The following is a 24,664-nucleotide window of genomic DNA, read 5'->3' on the forward strand; positions in this document are numbered from 1 at the left end:
ACCGGCCACTTCCTCGGTATATGTAGAACGCGGAGATTTACGATTCATCCTCTTTCTATGCTTGCTCAGATTCCGTATCAAGTATTGAGTAGGGCTGTCACCCGGATGAAATGTAAGGCTGCAGATTTCCTGCTTCTCGTGGTTACTATTCCCGCATTACGACCCTATGGTATCCATCTCCAAGGGCTGCCATGCGCATCACCTGCTCTGCTATCAATTTCCCATTGTACCATTTGTTGTGCCTCGGCGCTATTTGGATAGGTGTTACATCTGCACTACCATCAGCGGGTAGGGAGCCGGACGTTGGTGGTCGTAAAAACAAAAGCCTGTTGTGCTAACCTGAGAAAGAACTACCCGACCATGGATCGGCAGCGGCAGCGGGAAGCCTGAACTCAATGATATTGGAGCCAAGTGAGTTGCATTGACGAACACCGGTTTTCGATGACTGACGAAACGTGTGTTACCACTTAGACTCCAACTCTGGTACATCAACAAATGCTGCGCCTCCGCCGGCTGTCCGATCACGCCCTCTTAACTTGATACCTTCGCGGCCAACTCAGTCTACCCTCAGCAGTCTGTCCTCCACATCAGGGCCCATAGCTCTGACGGTACCTTCACCCGTTATCGTCACAACAGCGCCTTTACCAACCTCAGTCGTAGCACTCAACCCGCCATACGCATCGCTAACAGATGTGACAACCATATTAACCTCGTCTCAAGGAAATGCTACAGGGACGCTACCAATGATATCGACAGTTCAAGGCCTAAGACCAATTCCACCAGCCGTGACGGAGGTTGGAGATCCGAATGGCCATCATGAGATCCCTGAGCCCAACTTCAGTTCTACACGGCCATGCAGAGGATGTTCGCCAGTATATGAGATACCTGCAACAGGGTGGCTTGATACCCCAGTCGGAGAACAACATGGCTCTACTGTCCAAGAAGCGACCGCGCAAGCAACCACGGAAAGACCTCCGCAGGTAACGATATCGGCTGGTGCGTCCGACATTGTCGTCGATCAAGACCCAAGCGGTGGTTTTGTAGTAGGGGGTTCTCTTACTCTGACGCCTGGCGACACCGTTACCATTGGAGACACACCTGTGGCGATCGAGACCTCAGATGGCAAGACTAAGATCGTTGTTGGTACTACCATCATCTCGTTGCTGCCTTTCCAGTCCGCAACTACAGATGTGCCCGTCTCGCAACCACCGATACCACTTCCACCAATACTCACTATTGGTACCCAAACCATCGCACCAAATTCGCAGACACAGTACGTGATCGCAGGTCAAACTCTTCTTCCTGGAGGCGAACCACTTACGATATCTGGCACAACACTTGCCCTCGCATCTTCCGCGACAGCGCTCATCGTCAACGGAAGAACGACCAGTATCACGCCGATCTTTGGCAACGTATATACCACAGTCGCAGCTGCTTTAACTTACGGAAATCATGTCTACACGCCAAATCGCGCTGGCTACATTGTGATGGGTCCTGGTACAACTCTTGTTCCAGGCGGCGCCCCCGTCACTGTAAACGGCACGACGCTGAGCCTAGATCATAGCGGAACTGCTGTAGTCGTACAAGGAGCTACAAGAACCCTTCAACCCATTACTACAATCGCCACATTGACGAGGGAGCCAGATCCGTTGGGAACAGGGTGCGGTGTAAGTGGAGGAAGCTATCACGGGCAGTCGAACGGCTATTTGTACCCCACAGGAGGCCCGGTTATCGCTGGTACGGTACGAGCTCATAGTACGATCGCGGGTAGCTGGCCGGCAGGCTTGCTGTTGCTGATCTGGTGGGGTGTGGGGATTCTCGCAATCCGACTGTGAATAGGGTCGCGTATTCCTCCGCGTTGAATTTATAGATGTTTGCGTAATAGACCTGTCTTTGCATTGGGTGGCGTCTGGTTTGCGAGTCTCTACCAAGAATACGAAAACTGCGCTGCATCGTCGGTCGGCCATTTGGTGACAAACGTAAGCTCGTATCATGCTGATGTTTGCGACAGTTCCACGTTGATGTAGACGGCGCTGGGTCGCTGACGCTGCATAATGCGCGTAGTATTGTAGCTGATGAATGCAGAGTCATCGTCTGTCGCACATCGCAAGACTCACGATCACGACAGTCAGATGACAGCTTGTGCCATCGAGAAGGATCTGTGAACACGATCGTGAGCTTGCAGAAAATCACTCACCTGCTGTCACATCATCACCCCCTATCCACACCGACCACATCGTCGTCACGCGGGCGCGCCCTCACCAAACATCAAATTTTCGTCGCCAAACCTCCAAAGGCATTCTTCTAACAGTTAACGGACATGTCGCACAAGGTAAAACAGCGACTTTACGTACAAACATCCACTCCCAGTGCAACAGCAGAGTCTAGCCCAAAAGCACAGAAGCAAACTTGGCATCCGACGGGCAACTGGGCGGCGGGAAAGGCCCTGCGTGGATCAGGTACACAGCGTGGTGCGACGAAGCGTGGCAGCCAATAACAGAATTTTCCCCCGCCATGCCGTTAGCTGCTAGAAGACTGCCTTTGGAGGACACGAACCGAAAACTCATCACCGCGCCTTTACACACACGATGCGCCCTGACGAAATTAGCCGCCGACGGGAAACGCTCCGGCGCGCCTTCGGAAAAGACGCACCATGGTAGGGCGTGGACACCTGGTGGTCATAATGATCGTGGCACGGACCCTCTCACGCCCTGTTAAGGTGTTCGATGACAGGAATTCTATGGGTTTGTCAGCCCTGTGGCCAATCAGAGCGGCGGACGCCACAGAATCTCACGATCGTTTCGTCGACGTGTGCAGGGCGTGCGCAACGGTGTGGTCTGTTAAAATTTTGGCGAAGAGTTTTGAATGTAAGGTGTGACCGGTGATGCTTGGCAAGTGTCATAGAGAATATTCTGGGGGATGGGCTGGGGGAGTATAAAGAGGATGGTGGGTACGTGAGGATGAAGGACATCAGCACAGTAAAGCATACTACAAGCAAAGCAACTACTACCACTACTACCAATCTTCGATCGCATCTCAAGCATCAACATCACATCGATCAACACTCCAACACAAACAACCACCACAACCATCAAAATGCCCAACTTCCTCTCCTCCGTCGCGGCTCACGCAAAGGCCCACCACGAGAGCATCAACGCTGCCTGCAACGCCTACTACGGCGGCTCCGTATCCACCTACACCAGCCCCGCATCTTCCACACAAACCTCCCGCAACCCCTCCACCACCTCCAGCCAACAGCGCAACCCCACAAACGCCTCCAAGGCCTGGAAAGCCCTCAAGAAGCACCACCAAGAGATGAACTCTGCCTTTGCCGTCTACTACAGCCCCAGCTTCTCTCCCTCCGCATCTCGCTCATCGTCTACTGCGAGCAGCCCGAGGCAGAGCGGCGAGGCATCCAGGAAGAGCGTCGGTGCTGCGCCTGCTACTTTTGAGGAGAAGGAGGCTGCGCAAGAGGGACCCAGGAACTACCAAAAGGCCTGGAAAGGACTCAAGAACAAGATTGTTGAGCACCACAGGAGCGTCAGCAATGCTTACGAGCACACCTACGGTGCTCCTCACAACTAGAAAGCGACTTTGCGAAGTGAGCTTCTTAGGGGGAAAGAAGATCCGGGGAGGTTAGTAATGGGACAGGAGGTCAACAAAAGTGAATTTTTTGGGATATTGGGATGCGCAGATACCCTGGGGAAGGGTAAAACAAAAAGTGATTTTTGGGATGCGCATATACCACTGGGATTACGAGGCGTTTTATAGGACTTGAGTTGAGATGAGGGCGATACTGGGTAATGTGGAGGATAATAATACTATGATCATATTTGAACACTTCTGCTTTCTTCTGGCTGTGTTGCTTGTATCGTTTTGATCCTTCTGGCTGAGGCTTTGAGAAGATGCCAAGAGAAGACGGAACAATGGTGACTTGATTGCCTCGAGGTCACTGTTAGCGATATCTTGTGAACACCATCAGTTCTTTGATGATGTTCCATGGTCAGCATGTGATAGAGCTGTCTCTACATGATCACCTAAGATATTCACTCGCATGCAAAAGTCAACTCAAAGTTTTCCAAAACAACGCCTAATATTAAGTACTACAGATAAAGATAGATATCCACTCCACAGAGCAGCATAAGGAGTGACTTGAAAGTTAACCCGCCAGCCTCATTATCTCTTGAATCATCTCTTCAAGTTCTCCCATCGATGAACAATGCGGCTCGTCGCGAATGTGCAACCGCACTGGCCGCTTAGCAAGTAGCGCGGTAGCCAGCGCCAATGGTGTCGCCGCCCTCGGGCTTCGCGGCCTTGCAAGCGGAGTAGAAAGAGTCACCAGAGATAGGTTCAGATCCCGCGGCCTCAGTGCAAGCGTTGTTGTACCACTGGGCGGATGTGAAATTCTTGCACACCTTCTTGGTAAGCTCGACAGCGTCCGGGTTGTATGTCCAGCCGCCGGAGTTGATGCAGCAGTTGTGCATTACGTGCCTGAGTCGTACCGTCAGCTTCGAAATTGCTGCAGGAGATGGCTGGGCGTTAGACTTACTTGCCAGCAGTCGATGGGATGAATCCAGCGCCAGTGGCGATACCACCAGCGACGTCGCCGGCGTGGTCTTTGGCACCCTGCTTGACTCTCGCACGGCCGCGTCCTCCCTTGGGGGCAGCCTCGACGGCGACGCTGTTCAATGGGTTAGCGAGGTAAGTGATGAAACATGGATGTCGCATACCTCATGGCGGCGAGGACCACGGCAATGGTAGAGAAGTTGAAGTGCATTTTGAAGATGGTTGGGATGATCGAGAGATCTGAAGGAGTGTGGGTTCGGTAAAGAGAGTGTGGTAATGAGTGACTGAAGCTGATTGCTGTGATGGACTGAGAAGAAGTGAATTATGAGGTCTTATATAGACATTCTATCAACGTAGGCACCTCGATCGAGGGCAAGTCGACGAGCGTAGAGGACCGATTCTGAAGCACCGTGGTGCGTGGTCATTTCCGGAGCATCGCCTTCAACTTCCACGATCGTACTCATACCCTGGATGTACGAGAGAGTTGACACCGCTCTTACAAGCAGCGCGGAGAGACCATCTGGAATTTCGCCGTGGTGTCTTATGATCGCTACCACGAGTGTATCCTGAGTTGAGCGAGTCCTATATGTAAAGCTCTACCTCGCCCTCTAGTCTTGTATAAATCGGTTAGCTGTTCGACTAGAGATGAAGCTCTGTCCGCCCAGCACAAAGCCGTACCAGTACTGGCGAACTGCTCAAACTGATCGATGCATACTGCTTGAGGCGAGCCAGGACTGCAACTCCGTGACACTTGGCGGCCGCATCTCGTATTGTGGTGTGGAAGATGAACGTTTCGATTTCCCAAATGAGTTAACTATGAGTACCAGTGTTGCACTGCTAGGCTTGTTCACCTCGCTTACCACCATAAGCACTACGCGGCCTTACTGGAAAGTCGAGCACCAGAACCCACTTGGCGCGATTCAGTCAGCCTCCTGCACGTCTATATCAGGAAGGATAGGAGAGATGAGTATTGTAGAAAGAATTTGTGGTTGGAGAAGTAGGGAAAGTACGCAGTCGTGTCGCGAAGATATTTGGTAGTCGTTTGAACGTATGCGAGGATACTGTCACTATACTGTAGATCAAATTCTGGGCATGGAGGCTTGAATCATTGGATCTGACCTTGGCGTTAATCACTTTCCTGGATCTCCTCACATCTGTGGAGAAGTTCTTGGACGTATTATCTGACCGTATGATTCTCGGGATAATATTTTGATGGGCCACATGTACCAGAAGACGAGTTCCGGGCTACGGGTGCGGATGATTCGAGGTTTCTCCAGTTTTCTGCAACAACAATAGAGATGATCGGCACCTCTCGAACGAAGAGACCAAGTCCCTTCATGTCAGCGAGCGGAGCTGGACTCAACGATGTTGTGCGAGTGCTTTGAATTATGTGTTGAATATCACACGATCGTGTAGTGGCAAAGCGCCTCTGCTCTGTCAGTCTTCATGATGCCGACATGTCGAACACATTTCGGTGCGAGCGCAAATGAAAGAAGACAAGATACGCAATAACTGAGGCTCTTCGTGGCGCTGCGGGTCGGGAGCACGGTACCCGCGTCGCGCTACAGATGCTTGTCATAAATTAGGTTTGCTCGGCAAGGCGTGTTACATAGGAGGTCGGCCCGAAGAACTACTCCCTACGTCTTTTTGGCACTAGCTTTTGCTTCCATGTACTATTTGCATCGTGACTGTGAATACTTTGAACCAGTGGGCAATACTTCGGGATGTACGTACCCCAGGCCTCGCACGCACGTACCGCATAAGACCACGGATTTGGAAAGAAATAGTTCCTAGCAAGGCAGCGCCTTCCGGACAGTCAGCAAACGTCACCTAAGTCGACACGAGTTTCCCGATGGCGACTCGGAAGAGTTGCGTAATAAAGATGAGATCGCGTTTCCTGCAGAGAACATGGTCTTTCTATTCGATCTGCACAGTGTGTTGAACTTTGTTCTGTCTGACCCTGCATCCAACAGTCAGTATGGTATGGTTCAGGGTCCCCACCAAGAAGCACCTGTAGGGTAGCATGATGGCCGCCGGCGTGCGGCTACCGCGTAAATCACCTCAAGGGAACTCCCTCGATCGCAGCTACCATGATCAAGCTTACGGCCGTTGTACTACACCGCCGGTGAATTGATTTCTCAACCTTCAGCGACCATCGTACCACATGTGGGGAAGACAAGCAGTTCATCACTACCACGTGAGGCTAGTTTGCCGTTCGCAACAGGAGCAGCAGATGCTCTCGGAAATTACCCGTCTCCCGGATGTACCAAACTCGAACGGCCTGATCTAAGCAGAATTCTTGGGTGTGACGACTGCCGGTATCTCGAATGCGGTACTTCCGGAAGCCGCGGACGCCACGAAGATGGTGCTTACGCGCACGGTTTCTGCTCAAGGATCCCTCGATCGCAGAAAGGCGCAAACCGTTGTAGGGCGTGAAGATCTCTGATTATGGCCGAATGTAGAGTACTACCCAACGTGGGTGTAGTGCCCGATGTGGAGGTGACGCTTAACGTGGGAGTACCTAGGTAGGCTAGTCAGGTTTTACAATCTTTTGTGTCGCCGAAGCCACCGAGCTTACATACATAGGGCTGCATTTCACTCTGTAGGAGTATAGTCACCATATTCTGTCGCCGCGTGCCGTGTTGTCAAAGGATTCGACTTTGAGAGAGTCGTCACGTCATCCCCACGTGATTGCGCTAGCCTCTTTTTAGCCTGACATGATCAGGTACAGGCAGCTCTGATGGTCTTATCAGCTTTTTTGCTTTAGTTCTATCTGTTCTCACTTTGACAGCGTTCTCTTCGAAAAAATATGCTCGTGGGATAGTCAATAGCGACCAGTAACATCAACGACACGAATCCGAAACGAAAGCGGGGTTGTTACGGCTGAGATGCGCAGCCACGTTCAGCCTTGTGCGCAGCACCTGCGCTATCGTTCCGCTTGATCATTGACGTCGCAGCCTCCTTTTGTCTGTCCACCTTCTACTTATTCTTTCATTGAAGACTTTATAGAAGCTCTCGTATCACATTGCGTTACAGCTTCGCATACCGAATATTACTGCCGTCTTATGGATCCAGTACGAGCCATACCGGAACCTTTAATTGTACCTCCGACTGTTCTTCTGTTTCTTCTCCGATTTCCTACTGCTCTGGCAATACATAGTCGTTGTATCGCCATAATACTCTAGTTCAATGGCGACAGTCATGTCTAAAGCTCTAGCCAAAGCTTCGTCGCTCAAGCCTGAGATCCGCCTCGCTCAGGCCGTCTCCGAGTTCGAAGCCAGTCTGACCCAGGAGCAAAAAACTACGTTTCGCACGCTGAAATCGCAGTCGGTTTCGACGGCACCTACTCCGACCGATGTGATGCGGCTGACGGCCGAAGTTGATCGTCGCGTGTCCAAGAAATTCAGTGGTCAATGTTTCGGCCCACGATTCACAAACTTCCTGCAAGGGGTCCAGCAGTTTGCTGCTCTTGGCGATGTTGTGGTTGGAGGTTCGCAGAACCTGATAGCATGTGGTGTATGGTCATTGGTGCGAATGTCATTGTTGGTCGGTATTTTATTACATCACAGTCGCAATCAACTACTAACTGTGTGCAGTCGATTGTGAGCGTGTCCAACTACGTAGACAAGCTGTCATCGATCTTCATGGACATCGGACGATCGACCCCACGCCACCAAGCGACAAGCGTGTTGTATCCTCAGTCAACGAAGTTACAATCGTATCTCTCTGAATACTTCATTGTCGTCGTCGGGCTTTGCCGTTGTCTGTTCAAGTTCGGGCAGAAATCAGTTCTCCAACAATTCGCATCCTCTCTGAATGACGGAGACTTGAGAGCATTTCAGACTGATCTTAACAAGTGGGCGTCTTCAATTGGAAAGGAGGTGCAAGTAAATGAAGCCCAAGAAAGTTCTGGTTTTAGAGCTTTATCCCGGTCAATGTTCAAATCTGCATCGCATCAGCAGAAACTTGCTACGAAGTACCGAGTGCTTGACTTCTGCTCTACATACGACCACGAGATAGTGTGGAAGCAAACGAGGAAGACCGGAAACACCTCGCGTTTTACAACCTTTGCAGGATACGAAGAGTGGAGAGAATCTTCGCATCCCTGCGCACTGGTATTCACAGGCAAGCTGGGATCGGGTAAATCCGTGCTCCTAGCGAATATTGTGGATGACCTCAACCTCTCTACCCAGGAAGAACGACCGTTGGTAACGTACTTCTTTTGCAGACACGATGTCCCAGAAAGTTTGCAAGCACGCGTTATCCTCGGTTCATTAGCACGGCAACTGCTACGGACTGTCGTTGATCTTGACATACTCTCGGAAAGCTGCGGAGATACCTACACTACCGGTGACACCGATAAGATACTAGAACTTGTCCTCCAAGGCTACCCTCCTATTCATAAAACTTACTTTGTAGTAGATGGGCTAGACGAGTGTGACAACGATGAGAGAAAGGTGGTAGTGCAAGAAATCGGGAGGATCCAAAAGAAACTTAACGTCTGGATCTGTGCTTCGTTTCGCGTGGAGCCGAATAACGATCTGCAGTCGGTCACCCATCATCTTTTGTCCACTCAAGTGATCCCATTGCCAGAGAGGAATCCAGACATTGACGCCTTCATTGAAGCCGACCTACGCCGTTGTCTGGAACAGGAACTTCTGACAGTTGGAGATGCTACTTTGATCATCGATATACAGGACGCGCTCGTAGCCGGTTCGCAGGGAATGTTTCTCTGGGCGGCGCTTCAGATACAGTCGTTGTGCAGCATGAAGACCGATCACGCTATCCTGGAAGCCTTAGCAGACTTACCCAAAGACCTTTCAGAGACGTTTGCGCGCATTTTGCACAAGTCAGGAAGTTTAGACCCATCCCTTCAAGCCAAAACTCTGCAGGTCGTACTAGCAGCTCAGCGCTCCCTCACGACAGCGGAGTTGAAAGAAGCTCTGAGTGTTGTCCCTGGAAACGCAAATTGGGATCCTTCTAAAACGCTGAACCATGTTCGATCGGCGTTGGCCTGCTGCGGATGCCTTCTGATCGTTGACGAGGAAGAATTGACTGTGCGACTAGTGCATCACAGTGTCAAACAACACATTCTTCGTGGCTCCTCAATCAATGAAGCGAGAAGGACATTGGCAAATATTGTCGTTACCTACCTTGGGTACAATGTTTTCGAGACCCAGTTGTCGAACGTTAATGCCTGTTCAATCACTGCAGGATCAGCATCATCTAGGATCCTGCAAAATACTATAAGCTCGAGCACAACTCGTAGTCTTGCTATGAAGCTCCTTAGATCTAGGAAGGAAACTTCTTTCGATCTAAACAAGGTTATTGCAGAAATGCGTGGCTCTTCTATCTCGAATCAGCAGAACAGATTCGATTTCTACGAATATGCCAAGGCTTACTGGCTGGAGCATATCCTGCATGTCTCCGAACGAGATAAGTTCATCCACCAACTTTCGACCAAGTTGATCCAAAATCGAGCGTCTGAGCTGCATGTCCTGGACCGGAACCCCAGAAAGTATTACCGCTTGGCTGCTATGAGCGGCAATGGATCGCTACTTGAGTACATGCTTCATTTTAGAAACATGGATGCTGGCGCCATCGACGGAAGCATTCCACTGATTTGGGCAGTAGATTGTGGAGATAGAGACCTTGTCACGCTAGTCCTCAACATGACTAATGTCGATGTGAATGCTGTGGATAGGTCGGGCTTATCGACAACTGCACTGACCCTAGCGGTGATTAGGAAAAATAAGGATATTCTAGAGTTGCTACTTCGTGATGCTAGGGTTGACGTCAACTGTAAAGACGGGTTTGGGGGTACAGCGATAACAATAGCAGCAAGCTCCAGCACGAAGGACATCGTTGAACTGATACTTGGCACTGGCAAGGTTGACGTCAACGCCCGAAATGACAGAGGGAAGTCAGCCATCATAATTGCGGTAGAAGGACAATGGCAAGACACTGTTGAGCTACTACTTGGCACTGGCGAGGTTGACGCCAACGCTCAAGAATCAGCGATCATGATTGCGGCAAAATACGGACATCGAGGGATTGTTCAGCTGCTGCTTCGCACTGGCAAGGTCAACGTCAACGCGAAACATGATGAAGATGTGTCAGCGATCATAGTTGCGGCAAAATACGGACATCGAGGGATTGTTCAGATGTTGCTCAAACGTGAAGACATTCTCGTTAACGCGCAAAGCAGAGATGGACAATCAGCATTGATGGAGGCGGCATTGAAAGGAGACACAGATCTCGTGACGCTGTTACTTGGCGTCGGCAAAGCTGACCCTAACTTACAGAATTCCTCAGGTGAAACAGCTTTGATAGTGGCAGCCAGTTTTGGACATAAGAGTGCTGTCGAGCTGCTACTCGCCAGCGGTTCCGATCCTAACTTGGAGACTACAAGTGGACGAACAGCATTGATAGAAGCGGCAGAGCAGGGAATAGTGAAGGTGGTCGAGCTACTCGTCAACAAGAATGTTGACCTTAATGCAAGGGATAAGCATGGACAAACGGCATTGATTCTAGCGGCAATGTATGGACGCGTAGGTGTGGTCGAGCTTCTGGTCAGCAACAGCAATGTTGAAATCAATTTGCAAAATGAGATGGGAGAAACGGCATTGATGTATGCGGCAAAGGATGGACGTACAGAGGTGGTCAAGCTGCTTGTCAAAAACAAGGATGTCGACCTTAACGCGAAGGACTCGAAAGGAATGACAGCGCGCATGCTAATAGAATCGGAATTGAAATCGAAGGAACTCGACCCTGAGGCGGAGGACTTGACAGGCCAGTCAGAGAGCTGGCTGGCGGAACAACGGAGGAAGTACAAAGAAATAGTGGAGCTGCTGGACCGTGGCCCGTCTCCCTCTACGACTTCAATAGATAATTTTGATCGTCCTACATGAAGGACGCTTCTCGGGAGACAGAAAGCATAACGATGATATATTCCGGATGAGACTTGTCCGACCACGGGTAGGACACTTGAGCTCGCAACATGCCAGAGATTTTCTACAGACGAGGGAACAGTGGACAGATAGCAAGGTGCGAACATCAACAGCACTATGCACACGTTGGACGTATCATTCGGATAGTTGGGTATGCTTAGTGGTCGAATTACTTCTTGTATCGACTGGATGTGCAAGTGTATCCAGACAATGCCACACAACCATGACTCTGTCGCCATGACAGCCCAGGTTCCTTTGTCGTACTATACATACACATGGGTATTCGAGCTCTTCCGCAGTGTTCGTGAGGACATGGTATTGCATTTGCCCTATGGCGCCAGACGCTAAGATGGACAGAGCCCGGCACACCGAAGCCAAAGAGTCAGTGAAGAAGCCATGATGCCATTCCATTCATTCCATTTTCCGTAGGTATGTTTATCGGAAGAGAGTAAAAGAACACCGAGTCATCCCGAAAAACCAGCCATAACCCAGACTATGCACGCCATATCGAACCCAGCTTAACGAGTCCTTGCCTGCACCTTTGGTGCGGCACCCTTGGCACCTTGCTTGCTGACCTTGGCGGCGTTGCCTCGTGCGGATGCGGCGGCGTTCTTGGCCTTCTCAGCCTTCTTTGCTGACTCGGCGGCGGCCTTCTTCTCCTTGCCCTCCTTGACGGCGGCGGCGCGGGCAGCGGAACGAGCCTCGGGACGTTGGCTGCGGCGCTCCTTGATTACGTCAAGGGAAGCACCGACGATGGCACGCTGGTGCTTGACTGTGCGGCGGGTGCGCTTCTTGGCGACTTCCTGTTGAGTGGAGGTGGTTAGCGAGTGCGCCTCGAGGTAATGTAATTGAGAGGACACAGCTGCTGAGAATGCGTTTGTTTGTCAAGCCTGTCCGCAGTGTAGACTGATGTCATAGTCTGCGGCCTCTCCAAACATTCCCAACAGCGCGTGTCTTGTGTATGAACTGCAGCGACTAACCTCAGAGATACCCTTCTTGTGCGCCCTTCGGTAGAGAGTGGTCCAGTGAATCTTGCGAGGGTTCTTGCGCTGGAGGAAAAGGGACTCGGTCTTTCCGTTCTGGAAGCGGAAGATCTTGCTGTCACCACGGATGTAGAGCTTGCCCTGTTGATGCCATCAGCAAATGTCCGACCGATTGTCATGTTCCATCATCCTCCGCCTTGTTGCCGTCGCGATGGCGGGATTTCGACATCTGGGTGGCGGGCGCCGTGACGTGGAGGGGCAATGTAACGCACCTTGCCCGGGTAGATCTTTTGACCGCTGAAGGAATCGTCGTAGGTACGCATGTTGGCGGTGTTGGCGTGATACCTGTGTGTTAGTCGTGGGGTTGTCGTCGGTCGCGAATTCAATATTGCAACTCCGTGTTGAGACCTGTGGGCGGGCTAAGCCCGACCGAGCTAGCCTCTTGGCGTTTGGCGCGGTGGCTGGTGCGCGCAGCGACATCGAGATGGCCTGCACCCACGCGAACACCACAAGTACTTTCATTAGTTTCTCTCTTTCTATCATCGTACTGAGGAAGCCTACAGTATCTGGACAAATTTGGTCGCTGTGCTAGCTCATCGCCTCCACGACATGTTAGGACCTCAGTATTCCAGATGATTTTCATGCATTTCTATACTAATGTTTTTCGATCAACACCATCAACGTACGCGTCCTGCTGATACCCTCGGAGCGATGCAAACGATAACATCGCCACCTTATACATGAGTATGGTGTTGAGTGGCAAGGAACCAGATGTGGCTGGCGCAAGGCAGCAGCAACCCCGCTACGACACCGCTGATACAAAAGGCACAAGTGAATCACTTCGCCGAGAATTTGTGGCACTAACCGACCGACAACTACCTTCACTTGTCATGTGAGGCCCGAAGCAATCATGTTTTGGAGCTCAGTCCTATACCAGTCAACACTCCAGGAGAAATATCCATCCATCGTAACCACCGGTATCATCTTGCGAGACTCCACTTGTCATGGATTTCCCTACACGTAGAGTAGCTGTCACGGCTGCTACTAATCATCTGCAGTTGCGAGAAGACAACAATTTGAACTTCAATTCCGGTAGCCTTCATGTCATCACGACATCCACACCCCAGCGCGTGTCAGGAGATACAGCCACGACTAGCTCTGACCTACACAACCAAGACCTGGTTGACGTCATGGCGGAGCTTGAACGCTATCAAGTCGACCATCGAGCAGCTTTCGCCTTTGAGATGGCCCAACGCGGACGTGTTCATCCCTTGAATGAGGACGAACTGAAGCACTTTCGCAAAGAAAAAGACGGTGTATTCGGCCCATCCCCATGGGATACACCAAATTTGTCTACAGAGTTACCATTCACCTTTAGCTCACTTCCTAGCCCCGCGTCAGTAGAGAATGCGATCAAGAACGATATTGGAGGCGAAAATCACTTTCGTTTTGCACCCTCACGCGGCTCACCAGACGACGACGCAACTGCCATCATGCACTTGCTTGACAATATTCAAACGCCGACATACTCTGACCCTGGTGCTGTCGTACACATGCAGTCACCTACCTTCAACCGGGCATGGCGCTGGATGCCGGGATGGGAAAGTGAAGGTATGCTAGGTCAATCAGACTTCCTCTTGACAGTCGCTCCTGCAGGTGAGGTTTTCGAGCTGGAATATCATGACCATCATTTCTCCACAACGCTCTTGACCGGTTCGAAGGTATGGCTTACGTTTCCTCCGTTACAGGCAAACCTAGACGTCCTCCGTAAAGCATATGGGGAGATGCATGTTGCTAACACCTCGCGTGTTGCTCTGGGCATCCTCGCAGAACTGCAACATGGTATTTTCATCATCCAGAAGCCAGGTCAAACTCTTCTTTTTCCACCATTCTGGTCTCACATGATATTCAATACAGCAACCTCAGTATCATGCGGCTTCTTCATAGCTACAGCCGCGCAATACCTGTACCGTATAAGGAACATGGACCTTTGGCTGTCTCTCAATCTCTTCTGGGATTCGGCGGAAGAGCAACAGAATCATCTCGAGAACTATGCTGCAGAACTTGAAACCCACTTCTCGACCATCATGACAGGCAACTTTAAGCGCTTCAAAGTTGCTAATGTACAGAACGCCATCTGCAGAGAATGGACCAAGACTGCACAAAAGAAAGAAACAGACTTTGAGAATATGAAAGAAAAGATTGGTGGGCTGCTGGGATTGATTGACGATGAAGAGGAAAGAGAGAAGATTGACGAAATGTTTCGAGTTGTGTGGATTGAGTTTGTACAGCTAAAGCGTAAGAAGAAACCAGAATGCCGACTCTGTCATGTGCGCATCGAGCATATGCCTGCAGGAGAAACGCCAGATGACCGGCTGGCCCGGCACGTCACCGACGTGCATTGCAATTTCTGAGCTTTGATTTGAGATACCCATAGCACTTATAGCTCACAATGCACTACTTTCGCGCGTCCCGATTTTGACACCTCGTTCCCGCCGATAGTCCCAAGCAGACACCAGAGAACACAAATACCAGCAGCCCGTCCCACCTCACGCCACCACCGTTCACTATCACTATGCTGTAGAGCCCCACGTCGCACAGTGCGAGTCAAGTTATCGCAGCCCGCACAACCACGGCGAAGGGACAGGAGCATCGGATCGGTCCCTAGCATCCGACGCTAAAACGTCCGGCCCGGTCGCCATGCTCAACCACCATGCCCAAACGAGCCTAACGAGCGGAAACGACCCACCACTTGAGAGCATGTCCCCGCACACTACACCCTGAAATCTTTTGTCTCCGGTGAACTAGACCGCCGCGACCACGCAACACTGGGATGCACCATTGTTAGCAATCAATCCAAGCAAGCGGAAGAGAGATTTTTTCATAAAATCTGGAAGCCAGCCATGGGAGGCCTGATCCGAGACCGAGGTCCGGGGCGTACCTGCAGATGAAAGACGGCAGGAGTGGAGTAGAGAGGTTTCTGGTCGGAGAAGACGACCAAATCGGATAGAGTACGTATACGTACCTAGTACAAGTAGTGAAGGACACGACGGGACGGCAGAGCAAGTTCGAGAGAAGAAAGGACGGGAATTTCAAATCTTCAACTATTGTCCACGTCTCCCTTACCCACACCTTAGCAGAAGAATAAACTGCAAGTTGCCGACTATAGACAAAGCCCTGTCCTTAACAACCCTCCCACCTTTCCATTCAAAATGCGTTTCTTCACCACCATCCTGAGTACTACTCTAAGTCTCCTCACACTCAGCTCCGCTGCCGCCACCATGAACACGACAAACGGACTCGGCACGACGCCCGCACAGCGACACATCATCTCCGCCGCGCAAGCCCAAACCATCATCACAGGCGCCACCGCCAACGCAACGGCGCTCCAGATACCCGAGAACATCGCCATAGTCGACCCCTCGGGCCTGCTCGTCGCCTTCCACCGCATGGACAACGCGTTCCTGGGCTCCATTGACATTAGCCAGAAGAAGGCGAGGACGGCTGTCTTGTTCAATGGCGTGTATGCGAGTGCGGATTTGTATGCGGCGGTGCAGCCTGGTGCGCCGCTGTATGATGTGCAGAATACGAATGGCGGGTTGATTGCTTTTGGGGGTGGAGTGCCCATTTACGTTGATGGTATCTTGATTGGGGGTGTGGGTGTTAGTGGAGGTAGTGTGGAGCAGGATTTGAGTGTTGCGAATGCTGGTGTGGAGGCGCTAGGTGCGACCACGAAGGCGTAGGTTGAGGACGATATAGCGGAAATCAACTTGGACTGTTAAAAGACTATCGTCTATATCTAGTATCTGGAGTATTTTTATGATGTGACGACAATCTCACCGTGTTTAGCTTTCAACCCCGCTGTCTTCTCTCTTCTGCTGCTTAGTCCCTCGTCCCAACGGACGAAATCCTCCTCCAAGCCGCTCGATATCTCCTTCCTTTCGTACCTCCTCTGCAAACATAAATCTAATAGCTACGCATCAGCACTGCCAGGTTCTATAGATAGTTACCTCATGTGCTCATACGTCTGGCTCCTCTCCATGCCCTCTATCGCATCTCTAGCATCAATCTTGGTCTGCTCACTGACGCCCTCCATGTCTGAAATCGCTGCAAAACGTTCTTTCCAGAATGCCCATCTCTCCTTGCTGAACTCGGCTTTTCCCTTCCAGAGTTCGCCGCCGCGACCTGGGTTGCCTTGCTTGCGGTCCGAGGGCGTGAGGTCTTTCTCCATACGGAAGAGGTCGTGGCCGTAGCCTAGTATCCAGGCTGCAGCCGCAGGAACGTTGGCATCGTACTTTTGGTTGGCGGTTGACATTGGGTCGTCGATAGCAGGTGTCTCGAGTGCTTCTCGTAGTGCGAAGAGAGCGTACATGGAGAGGTCGTGGATGTGTTTGCCTGCCACTAGGGCGAAGAAAAAGTTCATATTCGCCCAGGCTTCAATTTCTCGGTCGATGTAGCCGTCATGTGCTACTGGAGAGTCGTTGAGAGCCTCGCGGCAGGCCATGCCGAAGTCGGTCATCTCCTGGTAGAGGTAGTTGTATTGCTCATTGCCCGGTATGGAATGCTCCTTGAACGCGCTGACCAAGTCGACCAGCATATTGTGGTTTACCTGTGCGCCATTGCGGAAGGTCAATCGCTTGCCCGAATGAATGATGCTTTTCCAAAGGTCCATGAAGTCTACATCGTCGAGTTTGGCGTCTTTGATCTTCTCATCGATTGGCACAAGAATGCGCGACGTCGCTTCCTTTGCGTCGATCTGCTCGTTGAGGAATTCTTGGATCAACGGGTAGTAAGCGCTGTCCTCCTTTGGGCGGAACCATCCTCTTATCTTCGCAATCTGGTCGATCTGTTCCGCCTCGGTTTTGACCGTAGGAAGGACCTCTTTGATCTTCTGGTTTTGTTCCTAGAAAAAAAGTATTAGATACGAGCATATGAAGTCATGGTGAGCAAGTACCGCTATGCGAGCCATGGTCTTGATCGGTGGATCGAAATGTGTTGATCTTGGGCGGGAGGAATGCACAAAAGGTACACGGTGTTTACTTCTGGTGATGTCATACGCGGCGGGACTGCGGTTCACCCTACTGATACCACGTGTATGCCTTGTTAAGGTAATTGGTAAGTTGTGCCGGGCCAGTCGAGATACGCTATGAGACATCTCTTTCCTGAAATGGCGAAGCGTGGTCACTCTACGCTGGTAGGCTCGGAGATCCTCCGCGTAACAGGAAGGCGTTGGAAGGGCGTTGCATGATGCCAGGGCGAGCTTAGCAACCACCACGCCTTTTGTACTCGGAAAGCGACTTGAAGCCTGAAAACGATCGCTGGAATTGTGTTGAGCAGCACTGGTAGAGAAGCTGATCGTCGGACCGCGTGTGTGATCAGCCCGAAGCTGTCGGCAGACAAGGATCGCCAGAACACGATCCTGAAATTAGCCCTCAGTGCCTTCTACAGCCTCACAACGTGTTCCTGGTTGCGGGCTACGTTACACACAACATTGACAATGCAGACACCACAGTACACAGCGATATTACGATTACATGGCAAGCTCGGATGCATATCTGTGTTTATTGAGATGCGGATCGGTTTTGTGTGTCGGAAAGATCACCAGAAAACGGACTTCGCCTAATTGCACACTGGCACCTTGACAAGTCCCGAATACATGTCTCTTACATGTAGAACCTGGACAACAACCCTATATTGTAGCCTGAATGTCCTTGCAGTATCACTTCTTCACAACACATGAACGAGTCAATATCACTACTCTGTCTTGGTATAGGCACTACCGATAACAGCCAAGCCTCTTCTTGATATAACGACCCCTATCCCAACTTCTTTCATCGTGAAAAACCCCCGATCTCTACAACTTCGCGCCCCTCTCCCTCTCGGCACGAGCCCTCAAGTCTTTTCTAAGGATTTTTCCTGCCGGACTTTTTGGAATCTCATCTAGAAATATGACACCCCCTCTTAACTGCTTATACCCCGCCACATTCTCCTTGACGAATTGTACAATCTCGTCTGCCCCAGTCTTCCCTCTATCCCCAACGACAACGTAAGCCCTGGGTACCTCGTTGGTGCCGTCATCCGTCGGCACCCCAATGACTGCCGCATCCAATATGTCAGGATGACCAAGTAACAAAGCCTCCAACTCCGCAGGCGCGACCTAACAACATTAGTATACAAAGTCAGTTTTTTGGTCTAATTCAATAAGTAGCAGCAGCCAGTGCAAGTTCTGCACCGTCCGAAACTTCCCCAACTTACCTGCAATCCCTTATACTTGATGAGTTCCTTTTTCCGGTCCACGACGTAAAACAGACCATTCCTAAACACGGCAATGTCGCCGGTGCAGAACCAGCCATCAGATGTAAAAGCGTCTTTGTTCGCGTCGGCGTTTTGGTAGTAGCCTTTACATACTACAGGGCCTTTGACGAGCACCTCTCCCGGTGTTCCGGGTTCAACGTCGTCGCCACTGTCGTCGACAAGTCTCGCGCGCATATTAGGTATCAAGGGCGCCACAGAACCCGTATCATCGTGCGTGCCCGGGGGCATAATCGTCGTGGAACCCGTCGTCTCAGACAGACCCCACGTTTGGTCGATGAAGCAGTCGGGCCCACTGCCGAATTTCTGGCTCGCGGCGTACTGGAGGTCTTTTCCTAGTGGGGCGGCGCCGCTGATGGCTAGCTCGAGTGTCGCGAATTGTGTTGTTGCGAGGGGGCTCTTGGCGATGAGTAGGTAGATGGGCGGCACGGTGAAGAAGAAGGTTATGCGGTACTGTGCGTTGTAGGCGAGGAATTGGGAAAAGTCGAATTTGGGCATCCAGTAGACGGTTCCGCCAATGTAGAAGGGGTTGATTAGGTAGCCTTGGACACCTGCAATGTGAGCGGTTGGCAAGTCTAATCGGGAATTCGAAAAGTCAGTAAAATGTTTTGCAACGGTATTTCTCTTCTACCCTCCACCTTGTTTTTCTTTTTCTTTCTTCTTCTTCAAAACACAGCCATGACTTACGAGCGATGGTCCTATACTCGAAATCCGGTCTCTTCTCCTTTATCCAGCTCTTCATCATATCCCCCGTAGTAACAGCCTGGCTCACCAGATTCCTATGACTCAACTTGACACCCTTTGGCAACCCCGTCGTCCCCGAACTATAAATCAGCACCACCAGACTCTCTTCCAACTCTTTCCTATCCACGATCCTCATCCACGGCAACCTGTCCTCCACATCGACCAGATTCCCACTCTCTTGTGCCTTTCCATCATCATCACCAGTCCCTATGATTCTCAAACCCCACTCTCCCTCCTCACTCATAAGCAGTACCCTTTCCCCACCGCATTTCCCCCATCCAGCCTCCTCAGCAGCTCTAATGGACGTCTCCAGTGTAGCTTGGCATGTGACTAGTATCTTGCTTCCGGCACCTTGTATCTGTCTGGCCAGCTCACCCACGGTGCTACCGGCCGATGCGGCAGAGAAGATGCCCCCAGCGCCAATGACGCCGTACGCCAGCACAGGCAACAAGTAATGTCCCGTGGAAATCACAGAGACTACATCTTTGCTCGCGCCGTGGGCGCCGATGCCAAAGTGTTTGCGCAGCGCGGCTGAAGTCGCTTGTGTGAGGGTGCGAGCGCGCGACTTGTCTAGCACATCCAGGTCTGGGTTGGCGGCCGAGACGTGTAGTAGTGTGTTTGCTTTGGCATAGCTGTGTTCCGAGTCTGTTTTTTTTTGATGAGTATCGTTAGTTTTCTAGGAGGGTGATTTAGGAGTTTTAGGATATGAAGGCAGTTATTTTCTCACCGAAAAGAAGGGTCAAGACGTCGAGGTCGGGTATTGGATAGTCTTTTGCAGCGCGGTATATAGTGCCGGTGGGTGTTTTTTCTACAACGGTCGTCATGGTACTTTTAAAGCTCTCTATTAGATGAACAAGATTGGCACAAGTACACTAGACAAGGTCCGACAGACAAAGACAGAGGTGCTTGTGATAGTCGATGATATCACGACCAGCCATTGTCGTCAACTGGTACATTTGGATAGATATACTATGTACTAAAGTAGCCGCAAAATGGCCCTCACATAGCTCAGCGCCTTCCTCGGTCCACGGACTCCCCATGTCTAGAGTGGTCGACGATGCATGCGGTGGCTTCGGCAACTTGAGATGTCAGTACTAGCGAGTAAGCGGGGTAAGTTGGGGTAGATCAACAATCATGGTGCTGCTCCCAACTCGGACCCGTTATTTCGAAGCTATTCAGCTGAGACACGTCCAGCTCAAGCTCGTGTCGCCGCTCGCGCTGTTTACTGCTTGTTTCGCTCGCCTTCTGCGAGGACTTGCGTTGTGTGCATATAAAGTGTACGATCTGAACGGCGCTGTTCATCCTCTGCGTTTAGCACTTGGCTCGTCGCGTGCATCTTCAGCATCATCTGCGTCGACTTCATCTCCCTCGGTAGGCTTGCCAGACCTTTTCGGTTTTCGTCTCTTACGCTTGCTCTTGACCGGCCGCTGTTCCGCAACAGGAGCGATTTCCACCGCCATAGGAAGCACAGCTGGTCGCGCAATTGCAGGAAGCTCACTCTCATTAATCTTGTTCTTGCGCATGCCTCTCGGATTCTGTGTCTCGAGCAATGCAACGTATTCGGCAGTACGTCTGGTATGCTCGACCTTGGTCATGATCTTCCAGTTCTCAGGCTTGTCTGCCTCTCTCCACTTTTGCCAAACGTCGTCGTGCATTACACTTCCGCTGAGGACGACGAAAGCGCAGCCGTTCCAGAGCGTGTGGACTGCTTGGATGGGCAGCCACTTGGACCGTAGCTCTCCATGCTGTGTCAGCCAGTATGCGACCTTTGCCGGTGTAGGGCACATGTTGCGGAGATGCGGTTCGACGTATATTGTCCGCTGATCCCAGAACGACAGGCCGTTGTCATCAGTGACGTGGAATGAGTTGTGGGGCAGGTATTTGGGCGGGTATGAGGAGGGCTTGCGGCGGACGTAGTAGCTGTTGCTCGAGGTCTCTAGCATGTTTGAAGGATGGTCGTGGAGAGCCTGTTGGAGGAGGACTTGGGAGGCTTCGGGCTTGAGGGAGGAGATGTTGGGGTGTTCGAGTATGGCGGTAAGGTGAATGTCTGGCCTGCAAGTCAGCCATGGAGCACACAGAGACGCGGGTCTACGTGCACTTGTCTTCCCCATCGACCTTCCTGTAGTGGTCTTGAAGCCACTTGGCCCGCTCTTCTTCCTGGTGCGCATAGTCGGTGAAGATCAGCTCGATGCCAGCAGCAAGCTGGCCAATGTATTCCGGTGTGACGGGCTTGGTAGTGAACCTGGATCCGGGCTTTGCAGCCTTGGCTCCAATCTGTTCTGGCTGGTAAGTAGGTGAGTTTGTACTTGTCTTCTGCATGGCCTCGACCAGCGCATCATCGCCGTCGCTCTCCGCGGGCGCTCTGGCAGGCCGGGGTCGCGGCTTTTCGCGGACCCCTTTGAGCCTCAGCGCTCTTGGGACAAACATGGAGAGGGTAGTTGGTCTCGCTCAGATGCTCGCGAGCGCAATTGCCGCCACCATTCGCGACGCGCCGCGGCTCAAGCACGGACCTTACGTCAGTCCCCAGTTTCTCAATTTCCATGCGACACTTACTACTACTACTACTACTACTACTACTACTACCACTACCACTACTACTACTCCACATACCCTCGAACCGTCAAAATGGCCAAGGAGAAGAACTACAACCCCGTCCAAGAAGCCAAAAAGGCCGAGAAGCAGAAGCAGATCCGCAAGCAAAAGGCCAACCTCCAGACCCAGCGCAACGAGAAACTCGCGCGCCGAAACCCACATCGCATACAGCGCGACATTGACAACCTCAAAGAACTCGACCAGAGCGGAGCTATACGGCCACATGAGCGACAACGGCTGCAGGAGCTGGAGAAGGATCTCGCAGCAGTGAACAAGGCGCGCGCGGCGCTGGGGGACAAAGCGCCAGTCTTCAAACCAGAGCGACAATACAACAACAACAACGATGACAATAGAGAGAGGGGCGCAGAGCAGAGAGACCGACGCGCCGGCGTCCTGGGCAAGAGATCACGAGACGGCCAGCGCAAAGACACGGATAGTAGTGACACCGACGACGACGTGAAGCGCATACCCATGCCACGCGACACACCACCGCCAATACCAAAACGCTTCCTCCAGCCCGAACAAGACGACGCTTCTGCTGCTACAACCGCCGCCGCTGCCCCCGAACCAAAGAAACCAACCATTGTCTACGAAGCCGCGCCCCAAGTCCGCGATCTGCGCAAGGAAGCAACCAAATTCATGCCCGCGTCTGTGGCGCAGAAGATCAAGTTGGCAAAGGGCGAGGGACGCCTACTCGAGCCGGACGAGTTTGACAAGCTGAGAGACGAGGGTTATATGAATGAGAAGAAGAAGGAGGAGGAGGAGGAGAACAAGTCGACGGCAGCAGGGAAAGAGCAAGCGGAGAAGAAGACGGCGGCGCAAACGGCCGACGAGGAAGAAATAGACGCCTTCTTGGAAGGCGTGCAGAATGCAAGTGTCAAAGATGCGGTAGAACGGGCCGCCGAGGCTGCGGTGCAAGAAGCCGAGTATGAGATGATGGCTGCGGAGGCCCAAGGGCAGATGGAAGGTATATCTGGGGAAGCGAGGACGGCGGAGAATAAGCTTAACCATGTGTCGATGGAGGAGGTGGAAGATGAGGACTTGTAGGCGTGGCTAAGTTTTATCAAGGAAGCTCGTTCCATGTCTTAGGTGGTTTGTCTAATGATGGGACTTGAAAAATGTTTCATGAAGCTTTACGTGTCGTTGTCGCACTGATGAGGAACGTGGCAACAATACTACGGGCCAAACATTGCTGTTTTGCTCCTGAGAACATCTTCCTCGCGACATGTTGACAATCGAAGCATGCATTCATATGTACCTGCTCACAGGACGATTGTACAAGAAGTCACGGCAAAGGCGCCAGTATGTTTGATCAAGTCATTATTTTATTCATTGGTAGGGTATATAGATACGCGGCTTTCACGCCGAAAGGGTATGTTTCGTTCCATCCATCGCAATACCATGTTGGTCCATTCTCAGGTCTTCATGCCATACAATAGAGAGGAGGAAGAAGGCATCGTGGCTACCAGGCGAACAAGAAGAGGAGTGCTTTACTTCTTCTGACCAGTGGCGCCGGAGAGGGTGTCGGAGATGCTCTGGCCAGCGTTGGAGGCCATGTCCTGGGCTTGCTTCATGACGCCCTGGCCCTGGTTGGACGCATCGTCGCCGCCGGAGCGGGTTGCGTCACCAAGCTTCTGTCCGGTGGACTTCTGGCCCTCTGGTAGTGGTCATGTTAGTTACATGTTCAGTGTTCAGGAGAGGAAGGGAGAGATATCGTACCAGGCTGGACGGCGCCGGCAATGCGGTCACCAGCTCCGGTGAGGCTCTCGCTGGCCTTCTCGGTGGTGGACTTCTGGGAGTCGGGGGTGACTGTGACGGTGGTTAGATGGTCGTCCTGTGCTGCATGTTTCGACGGTGAGTGAGCTTACTCTTCTCGGAGGCTTGCTCGCCGAGGCCCTTGCGCATGGAGTCAGACATGTTGATTGTTGGTTGGTTGGAGGTTTGGAAGTGGTAGTTGTAGTTGGTTGGAGTTTGAGAGTTGATTGTGTGGTGAAGGTTCGAGGAGAAGACAGCAGAGACATTCTTATATACTACCTTTCTGCACCATGGCAGTCGTACGTCATATGTCTCTAGACGAGCAGCTGCAAAGGGTGTGGGTGAGAGAGGGCAGCGCAGTGTTTAGTGGGCCCTGTTACTTGCTCCTTCACATGGTAGAACTGCCAGGATGTATACCAGTTTGCAGGCGCCACAGACGGCCACGATTGGTAGATCACTACTTCCGCACGGTGTGATTGATGGTAATCTGCGCCTTTGCATGGCATTCGCGTCATCCGGCCACGGCTCAAGGTGGATACATGTTCCAGATCGTTTGCCGCAGGAGGATTACTGCCCCGCTAAAGGTTAAGATGTGCTGGACAAGTTGGAACGAGGGGCATGTGCTGCCGCGGTTCCCCCTCAGCTGCGAGTGCTTTTTCAAGTGAATAGTTGGTAGCGTAGTAGAGAGATAGTTGGTAGCGTCAGGTTAGCCTCAGTACCTTCTTGATAATGGTAGACTATCCCCTCGCCCTACTTCTAGCC

General features: G+C 51.7%; 12 protein-coding genes across 12 annotated transcripts; 6 read left to right on the forward strand and 6 right to left on the reverse strand.

Annotated features, from left to right (window-relative positions):
• Positions 1-743: 743 nt before the first annotated feature.
• Positions 744-1,835, forward strand: J4E82_008932 (uncharacterized protein; the record flags this gene model as incomplete). Its single annotated transcript, XM_051735162.1, has 1 exon — positions 744-1,835. The coding sequence occupies one exon, from the start codon at positions 744-746 to the stop codon at positions 1,833-1,835; it is 1,092 nt and encodes a 363-aa protein (XP_051585089.1).
• A 1,261-nt stretch (positions 1,836-3,096) lies between these two features.
• Positions 3,097-3,585, forward strand: J4E82_008933 (uncharacterized protein; the record flags this gene model as incomplete). The annotated part of the gene is made up of 1 exon (XM_051735163.1): positions 3,097-3,585. One exon carries the CDS (start codon positions 3,097-3,099, stop codon positions 3,583-3,585), a length of 489 nt encoding a protein of 162 aa, XP_051585090.1.
• A 671-nt stretch (positions 3,586-4,256) lies between these two features.
• On the reverse strand, positions 4,257-4,777 carry J4E82_008934 (uncharacterized protein; the record flags this gene model as incomplete). The annotated part of the gene is made up of 3 exons (XM_051735164.1): positions 4,257-4,491; positions 4,550-4,681; positions 4,731-4,777. 3 exons carry the CDS (start codon positions 4,775-4,777, stop codon positions 4,257-4,259), a joined length of 414 nt encoding a protein of 137 aa, XP_051585091.1.
• A 2,978-nt stretch (positions 4,778-7,755) lies between these two features.
• Positions 7,756-11,477, forward strand: J4E82_008935 (uncharacterized protein; the record flags this gene model as incomplete). Its single annotated transcript, XM_051735165.1, has 2 exons — positions 7,756-8,112; positions 8,163-11,477. 2 exons carry the CDS (start codon positions 7,756-7,758, stop codon positions 11,475-11,477), a joined length of 3,672 nt encoding a protein of 1,223 aa, XP_051585092.1.
• A 557-nt stretch (positions 11,478-12,034) lies between these two features.
• Positions 12,035-12,822, reverse strand: RPL24 (60S ribosomal protein L24; the record flags this gene model as incomplete). Its single annotated transcript, XM_051735166.1, has 3 exons — positions 12,035-12,319; positions 12,497-12,640; positions 12,772-12,822. The coding sequence occupies 3 exons, from the start codon at positions 12,820-12,822 to the stop codon at positions 12,035-12,037; spliced, it is 480 nt and encodes a 159-aa protein (XP_051585093.1).
• A 681-nt stretch (positions 12,823-13,503) lies between these two features.
• On the forward strand, positions 13,504-14,913 carry J4E82_008937 (uncharacterized protein; the record flags this gene model as incomplete). Its single annotated transcript, XM_051735167.1, has 1 exon — positions 13,504-14,913. The coding sequence occupies one exon, from the start codon at positions 13,504-13,506 to the stop codon at positions 14,911-14,913; it is 1,410 nt and encodes a 469-aa protein (XP_051585094.1).
• Positions 14,914-15,711: 798 nt separating this feature from the next.
• On the forward strand, positions 15,712-16,242 carry J4E82_008938 (uncharacterized protein; the record flags this gene model as incomplete). Its single annotated transcript, XM_051735168.1, has 1 exon — positions 15,712-16,242. One exon carries the CDS (start codon positions 15,712-15,714, stop codon positions 16,240-16,242), a length of 531 nt encoding a protein of 176 aa, XP_051585095.1.
• Positions 16,243-16,505: 263 nt separating this feature from the next.
• Positions 16,506-17,468, reverse strand: J4E82_008939 (uncharacterized protein; the record flags this gene model as incomplete). Its single annotated transcript, XM_051735169.1, has 2 exons — positions 16,506-17,402; positions 17,454-17,468. The coding sequence occupies 2 exons, from the start codon at positions 17,466-17,468 to the stop codon at positions 16,506-16,508; spliced, it is 912 nt and encodes a 303-aa protein (XP_051585096.1).
• An 885-nt stretch (positions 17,469-18,353) lies between these two features.
• On the reverse strand, positions 18,354-20,379 carry J4E82_008940 (uncharacterized protein; the record flags this gene model as incomplete). Its single annotated transcript, XM_051735170.1, has 4 exons — positions 18,354-18,656; positions 18,755-19,362; positions 19,499-20,200; positions 20,283-20,379. 4 exons carry the CDS (start codon positions 20,377-20,379, stop codon positions 18,354-18,356), a joined length of 1,710 nt encoding a protein of 569 aa, XP_051585097.1.
• Positions 20,380-20,853: 474 nt separating this feature from the next.
• Positions 20,854-21,982, reverse strand: J4E82_008941 (uncharacterized protein; the record flags this gene model as incomplete). The annotated part of the gene is made up of 2 exons (XM_051735171.1): positions 20,854-21,602; positions 21,652-21,982. 2 exons carry the CDS (start codon positions 21,980-21,982, stop codon positions 20,854-20,856), a joined length of 1,080 nt encoding a protein of 359 aa, XP_051585098.1.
• Positions 21,983-22,180: 198 nt separating this feature from the next.
• On the forward strand, positions 22,181-23,194 carry J4E82_008942 (uncharacterized protein; the record flags this gene model as incomplete). The annotated part of the gene is made up of 1 exon (XM_051735172.1): positions 22,181-23,194. The coding sequence occupies one exon, from the start codon at positions 22,181-22,183 to the stop codon at positions 23,192-23,194; it is 1,014 nt and encodes a 337-aa protein (XP_051585099.1).
• Positions 23,195-23,637: 443 nt separating this feature from the next.
• Positions 23,638-24,064, reverse strand: J4E82_008943 (uncharacterized protein; the record flags this gene model as incomplete). Its single annotated transcript, XM_051735173.1, has 3 exons — positions 23,638-23,804; positions 23,867-23,956; positions 24,016-24,064. The coding sequence occupies 3 exons, from the start codon at positions 24,062-24,064 to the stop codon at positions 23,638-23,640; spliced, it is 306 nt and encodes a 101-aa protein (XP_051585100.1).
• Positions 24,065-24,664: the final 600 nt, after the last annotated feature.

Source organism: Alternaria postmessia, assembly GCF_024291825.1.
Source record: "Alternaria postmessia strain BMP 2775 chromosome Unknown scaffold_78, whole genome shotgun sequence".
Taxonomy (NCBI): domain Eukaryota; kingdom Fungi; phylum Ascomycota; class Dothideomycetes; order Pleosporales; family Pleosporaceae; genus Alternaria; species Alternaria postmessia.